Below are 7,455 nucleotides of genomic sequence, written 5' to 3'. Positions count from 1 at the left end.
CTACTGTTCAAAAGCAGGCACAACTGTTTGACACCAGTTCTGCAGCCAAAAGTCATCTGTAGCTGGTAGAATTTCTGCTGAGTTACCAAACAGTTTAATTAAATCAGGAACTGCATTGTCTGAGATACATTTAGTCAGCTGCTGTTCAACTAAAATGCTTCATTCTAGGTCAATGCTTCTGGCATGCTTTTCATCACAGCAACAACAAGGATTCTTAGAGAGCACACATCACCGTGGGGGACCAGCACAAGAACACAACTTCAAATGGATTTTGCTTGATTTTGGGTAATTTTGAGAAATATTAAGTCAAAAATATTGAACTCCAATAAATTATTCAAATTAAGTTATTAAACAAATCACAGATGGTTATTCTTTTTTGCTCAATTCAGTTAATTGAAAGCAATTAGTCAAGCCATTCAAAGCCAACATCAGAATAAAATTCCCGGTTTGTATTTATGAGCTGCAAATTAAAGATGGACCCAAGCCACAAAGAGTCCGAGACAGGGACAGGTTTTGCTAACAGTTCAGGGAAATTGATTATACAGTTCAGTTTTGTCCAGCTTGGATGAAAGGGCCAGCTATGAAGTTCAGACCCTAAACTATTTTACTTCGGGCTCCTCTGCTGCTGGAAAGACAGTGGCACTTGGAAATTCACTGTAATAAATAGTTGAACTATGCCACTGCAGTAAGAGGCAAACCATGTGAACTGATTTTTTGAAGCAAAACCTTCTCCTCCACCTATTCCTGTCTAAGAATTTGCTGTTTCTTCAGGGATGGTTTTTTGATTTCCAGTTCATTAAGTACAACACTGGCTTCATCGCCAGTCCCAGACACTCAACAAATCATGAGTCAAGGGTTGGCTTAAAAACTCTTTCATTAAAGAAATTTACTAAATATGGTGCTATTTTAATTTACCTTCTAGTTTCTCCATTGTCAGAAGGGTTATGCAAGTTTGCCTTTTTTTTCTTTTTGGAAGGGAAGTTGAGATTCTCTCACACATTTCCAGGAGATGGAGCTTTAAGAAAAGCACCACCACAGTGATGAGAAGTGTTAAAAGCACTGAGTAAGCAGATTATAGCAGACACCATACTGGGAACATTTTAAAATATGAAAAAGAAATTCAAGCTCCTAGCCCCATATTTAGGCCTCTTCCAGATTTTCCAAAGGGCTGAATACCCACTAGCTTCCACTGAGGTCAAGGAGAGCTGTGAGCTGCTCAGCAATGGGAGACAGGCAGGCAGCCAAGTATGGCTTCAAGAATCTAACTCTGGGTTACTATTTCTGAAAATCACAGCCAGATTTCATAACTCTACCAAGAAACATTGTTATTGAAGATTTAAAGCTAGCAAGGTTTTGTGTCCACAGGGAAAGTGTTACTCACCGTATCAATATTTCCTTTTAGTGTTTCTATCCTGCCTGCAAAAAATAGGAAGATGGCTCCCTGTAATAAGCACAGGGGGGAAAAAGGCTTTTAACAATTTCGTGCCAACTATACAGTTTATTCAACAACAAGCTGTTAAATGGGTACAAAAGGCAGACTAAGTTAAGATTCATCTTACTTTTGGGTAACGAGCCAGGTAAGGCTTGAGCAGTCTTTCTGCCTCTTCAATGTTTCCTTTCCCTGTCCCTAAATGGAGTAAAAGACATGCAACTAATGACAAAGAAGGGTGTGGTGCTACCATCATATGGCCAATGACTAAGTTCTTATCAAGAAGTAGCATTTATGTGCAAATACAGGACTTTATTCTGTACCACCTTTGATAGATCAGAAGGGGTATAATGGGGCTCCTTACACAAAGCCATTACAAATGCAGACAGAAGTCTGCTGTATGTAACATGTTATATGTTTGCATCATCCTAAGCCCTTAAGAAACCCAATTCTGTGAAGGACAGAGAAAAAAGGGAGGAAAGTAAGACTGGGTAGGATCTGATTCTGACCCAAACCAATTCCTTATGCTATGGCAGTCTTCTGAAAACAGATGACCATGTGGACTGGCATAGAACAGAACAGGTTTCTTCTTGGCCACACTGAATGACTTGCTGTGGTGAAGGGTCAGAGGATGGATACCTGACAACATAATTTTCCAGGTCATTTAGCAATTATTCTAAAAACTGGTAGTAATCTTGCCTAGACCTAGACCAAGGAGACCTAGTTAAAGAAGGCTCTAGAGGCATTCCACCCTGAGGATACCCAGATGATAAATTAACATGAACAGAGAATGCAGTGTACCATCATTTAAAGATACTATTTTTTAACTTCCAAAATAATGCACTGAGGAAAGTCCGAGTATTTCTTATGAACTCCAACCCAACCAAACCACCTTCCTCCTCTACCTCAGTGTCACCTGTCCAATTCCCCAGCAAATTTGCAATGTAAAATTCTGTTCCCCTTTGTGTCCCGCTACAATTAATCATATAAAAGGAATATCATAGAGTTTTTGTAACTAATCTTACCCAACACAAAGGTCATGAAAGTATGATAGCACAGCAGCAACATTGTACACATCACCGACCTAAAGCTGTACATGGATGCTCCTTCTTGAAGCTGCAACAGCCCATGTTCCTGTGCAAAAATTAAATTAAGAAAACAAAGGGTTATCATGAAGTGCCAGTAGTATTTTCGTACGTATTTAGTCTCTGTAGCGTCATCTGGAAATAAACCAGTAGCTCGCCACCAACACATCCTAGAATCTGCAACCAGAGTAAAGCAAATGTTAGCAAGAACACTATTTGGTTAGTTACTTCAGGTGTCTGTACAGGAATGCATGGAGCCTGGTAAACAAGCAGGAAGAAATGCAAATGCTTGCACAGTCACAGAATTAGGACGTGACTGGAATAACACTTGGTGAGATAGCTCACGTGACTGAAGTATTGTCATGAATAGGTATAAACTGTTCAAGAAGAATAGGCAGGGGAGAAGAGGAGTTGAGCTTTATGTAAAAGTTGCATGATTGCTCAGAGCCCCAGTATGAAGCTGAAGACAGGCCTGTTGAAAATCTCTAGGTTAGGGTCAGAGGGGAGAGCAACAAGAGTGATATTGTGGTGGATGTCTGCTATAGACCACTGGACCAGAAGGATGGAAATGGAGGAGGCTTTCTTCAAACAGCTCACAGAAGTTTCCAGATCACAGGCCCTGGTTCTCATGGGGCATTTCAATTGCCCTGACATCTGCCGGGAGAGCAATACAGCAGCGCGCGGGCAATCCAAGAAGTTTTGGAAAGTGCTGGGGACAACTTCCTGGTGCAAATGTTGGAAAAGCCAACTAGGGGCCATGCTGTTCTTAATCTGCTGCTCACAAACAGGGAAGAATTGGCGGGAAACGTAGTGGATGGGAACTTAGGCAGCACCGACCATGAGATGATTGAGTTCAGGATCCTGAGGGAAAGAAGGAAGGAGAGCAGCAGAGTAAGTAAAGACCCTGAAGTTCAGGAAAGCAGACTTTGACTTGGGTAACTGATGAGCATCATCCACTCAGAGGCCATCTGAAGGGGAAAGGAGTCTAGGAGAACTGCTTGTATTTTCAGGAAACTTTACTGAGGGCGCAGCAACAAACCATCCCAATATGCAGGAAGACTAACAAGTATGGCAGAAGACCAGTTTGGCTTAGCAGGGGACTCTTCAATGAGATAAAACACAAAAAGGAACCTAGGAAGAAATGGAAAGTTAGACAAACAACAAGGAGGGAGTATAAAAGTATTGCCTAGGCACGCAGGGTTGAAATCAGGAAGGCCAAAGTGCACGAGAAGTTACAACTAGCAAGGGACACGAAGGGTAACAAGAAGGGTCTCTAAAAGTATGTCAGAAACAAGAGGAAGGTCAAGGAAAATGTGGGTCCCTTACTGAATGGTGGACTTCAGGTCCCAAGATGGCAACCAGGAGACAGGGCACCTGTCAAGGGGTGGGGCTACCTTTGCAGCCCCTTGACATCTCACCAAAACTCATTAAACTGTCCTCCAGCCAAAATAATTGCCTGCCCCTGCACTAGGAGGATAATGAAGCACTGGAACAAGCTACCCAGAGAGACTGACTCCCCATCCTTACAGATTTTTAAGACCCAGGCAGACAAGGCCTTGGCAGGGATGATATAGTTGGGGTGGCCCTGCTTTGAGCAGGGGGTTGTACAAGATGGCCTCTTGAGGTCCTTTCCAACCCTAATTTTTTATGATTCATTACATGAATACATATAGGGATAATATAAATGAGAAGTTCTGGAGTGAAGAAAACCGATAAGGAAATCTAAAGACATTGGAAAAATCCATGGCTGGCAAGGCTATGGGCAGAAAAGAGAAAGCTTCTTAAGTATTATTAGAAAGCAAAGAAATCTTAGTAATAATCTTGGCTTGTAACTCAACAGAGATAGTAAATATTTTTGGTAACAATGCAAAAAAATCCTTCAGTATTTAACAAATATTTCTGTTCTGCACATGTGTTTCCAATGAACTGTAGAGTATCAGGCACTGGTCAATGCTGCAAGGAATGACATAACTTACACGAGATATAAATGCTTGGATCCAGTACGGCAAACATTATGGGTAGCTATACATGGGCTCCAGTGTTTTCTAATTAGAATTCATTGGTACAGACTTCATTAACTGAGCATCCTGCAGCGTCACATGTATTCAGCATCCTAGGTTTCAAAATGGTGGTGGGAGCACTTTAAAACTTGTTGAACAAGCTTTAGTTCAAGCATACCCACAGCCCTTTTGAAACGCAGGATGCTGAATACATGTGGCGCTGGGACATTTTAATTAAAGCCGCTGTCCGGAAGCCGCTCCAATTAAAATGCACTCTCCCCAACCCTGGAGCACATGTATAGATACCCCATGTTCCTGTGTCATTTCAACATGCTAGCCAATGCTCTTCTAGATCCCCGTTTGGTCAGACAAATTAAGAGGAAATTAATATTCAAGTGCTCAGATTCTTCTTATTAGCTACCTGAATTGTATTATTTGATTCAAGTTTCAAGATTCACAGAAACATACCATATGGGGTGGAAAAATTATATCAAGGCAAAACCTCCAAACAGTTGGTGGCTATTTCAGTCATGAATATAAGTTAAATGCATCTGCCTCTCTGAAGTGAAACTGCCTGAACAATTTTTAATCACATTTTTTAAATTAAGGTTCTTCAGCAAGAAAGCAAGACAGAGATGTCTTTCTTGTCTCATGACTTGGCCACGTCAGCAATTAAGGGGAATACTTCTATTAATTTAACAGGAAGATGTGATTAAGATAGGCAGAGAGCAGTTAGGGCACTCTAATGTGTTACATGACATCATTTTAGAGTTAACTTTCATTTAACGCTTGAAGACGAGAGGAAAATGCCAGGCAGAAGGATTTGCGATGGCAGATGGAAATTCAATTAACTGCTAATTGAGACATACGTCAAAACTGCTGTTCAGCACAGCTGATTTGGAACAAATGTCTCCCTATATCAAGGAAACCCAATTTCTTTTTAAATGGTACTATCAGAATAATTTCCTGCTTTCCACAGAAATAATGCTGAATTCCAAACCAGTGCCAGCTGCATTTAAGATATGGAGGATTAACAGCAAACTTTACTACAGTTTAGCAGGTATCTTCTGTCTCTTCAGTTCAGTAAAAGCTCCCAGCAAAAATTAAGGCAACTTGTGTGAGAGTCCCAGATTGTGGCTGGCCCTACTGGGGCAGGTTGGAAAACTGCAGATATGCTCAAGAAGATTTGAGCCCTTGAACCTCTGCCTATTGTGGTGTAGATGCTGTTCTGTACTGACACTGAGGCAAGGCTAAATTCAGCATCAGGTGCAAAGAGAAGTGCAGATGGTAACAACTCTTCCCCCAACTACTGCTAGGCATACAGGGAAACCCACTGAAAGTACAGTGTAGCTTTCATGGCTGTGTACATCCATCCGGACCCCAGAAGGAATTTGCTGATGCACGGCTCCTATGCACCAAGTCCCAGCCTCACAATGCAGGGCCATGTCTATTAAGCGTAACTAGCCCTTATCATAACAAAGTTTTACACAGAAGGTATGAAGCAAAGGCCTAGGCTTCTGGACTGTGGCAGAAAAGCACGTGGCAGACCTTGGCATATTAAGAGAATCTAAGCATCTTCAAGCCCTCTGTGTGCTCTCTTGATCCTATGTCGATTTATCATCCTGAGACCCCCTTTAGCACATCTAAAGAGTGACTCTATGTTGAACTGGCTGCCAACTGCCCCAAAGAACTGCCCAGCGCCTCAGATGCAGAGGAGTCCTAAGCTTATCCCCATACACTAGCAGACATCAGGGGTGATGCCAAGTACCTACTGACAGTCCTATACAGGAGTATTCTCCAAAGAGTCACATCTGCTGGCTTCAGGATAGCTTTGCATCAGGGGACTGGCCAACACAGCCCTAATACAACAGCTTTAGGTATGAATGTCTTTCCACAGTCCATATAACAACCTATATAGTGGTTATTATTATTATAAATGAGCAGCACCAGCACTAAGAATGAAGCACCTCAAAGTCTCCTGGGCAACCATGGGATGATGTCTGTTGTCTGTCAAACTGGACTCAGTTGTTCAAGGAGCTGGCTGTGCCTCCTTCAGTTTCTTACACAGCACCAAGCACAGTGTCAGCATTCAACAACCATTCTCCTCCCCATCATTATTGTGTGGTCAAAACACTGCAGGCCTCAAAATTTCTTCTCTCTCAACAGTGATGCCTCAAGTTTTACGCAGGTTTTGTCAGTCTCCTCCTCTCTATTTCCCATATCTTGAAATCTCTTGTGTCTGCTCCAGGGGGCATTTTGATCTTGCTGAACTGTGGAAACCTGACACTTGAGATGTGATTACAAATGTAATTGCAATTCTACTCTCAGTTCCAGGCCAGCAGCTCACAGCTCTAAGTAACGCAAGATTGCCTTAAAGTATTCCTCTGAATGACTACCAAATACTTGAACTCTGTTCAGTGAACTGCTGAAGAAAAGACTCTCCTTTCTTTTGAAAGGTACTTCAGACAGGAAATCTTTCCTTATATTTATGGTAATCTACAATATGTTTCAATCTGCTAGTGAAAAATCTGGAACAGGACCCGAGTCACTGACCTAAGGGACACCAGCCCACTCTCAGCCCCCCAAAAATTCCAGGGCCTGGAGAGAACACAGAAGGAGAGAATAACCCCAAAAAGTGGGGATTAGGGGAAGTTTTTAGCAGCAATAGGAAGCTAAATGGCTGCTTTAAAAAGATCTTTTACTTACTTTTTCTAAGTTGGACTCTTCTTTTTTAGTTGCTACCAGTCTTTAGCAGACATGTAGAACTAACTAATTTTTGCTTCTTCTGGCTAGGAGAACAGGCAGGTAAAACTGACTAATTAGAGATCTTATCCAGGGAGCCAGGAACTCAAGTTCTCACCTGTGCTGGATCATAAACTCTCTGGTCTTAAGCAACATGGCTACAACCCACGCCCCTAGTCTTAAGCAAGACATTTAACTT

General features: G+C 41.9%; 1 protein-coding gene across 2 annotated transcripts in view; it reads right to left on the bottom strand.

Annotated features, from left to right (window-relative positions):
* TTC39A (tetratricopeptide repeat domain 39A) overlaps window positions 1-7,455 on the bottom strand; it is a 112,427-nt gene that overhangs the window by 52,591 nt on the left and 52,381 nt on the right. For both annotated transcript variants that reach the window (XM_019501325.1, XM_019501324.1), the window contains exons 9-11: window positions 2,455-2,563; window positions 1,560-1,627; window positions 1,382-1,441 (exon numbers count right to left, since the gene is read on the bottom strand). In XM_019501325.1, the coding sequence (XP_019356870.1) occupies window positions 1,382-1,441; window positions 1,560-1,627; window positions 2,455-2,563 (237 nt within the window). The remainder of the gene's footprint in view (window positions 1-1,381; window positions 1,442-1,559; window positions 1,628-2,454; window positions 2,564-7,455) is intronic.

Source organism: Gavialis gangeticus, unplaced genomic scaffold, assembly GCF_001723915.1.
Source record: "Gavialis gangeticus isolate Ggan-Ray unplaced genomic scaffold, GavGan_comp1, whole genome shotgun sequence".
Taxonomy (NCBI): domain Eukaryota; kingdom Metazoa; phylum Chordata; order Crocodylia; family Gavialidae; genus Gavialis; species Gavialis gangeticus.
The sequence above is the reverse complement of the archived record's forward strand: the minus strand, read 5'-3'. Positions and strand labels throughout refer to the sequence as shown.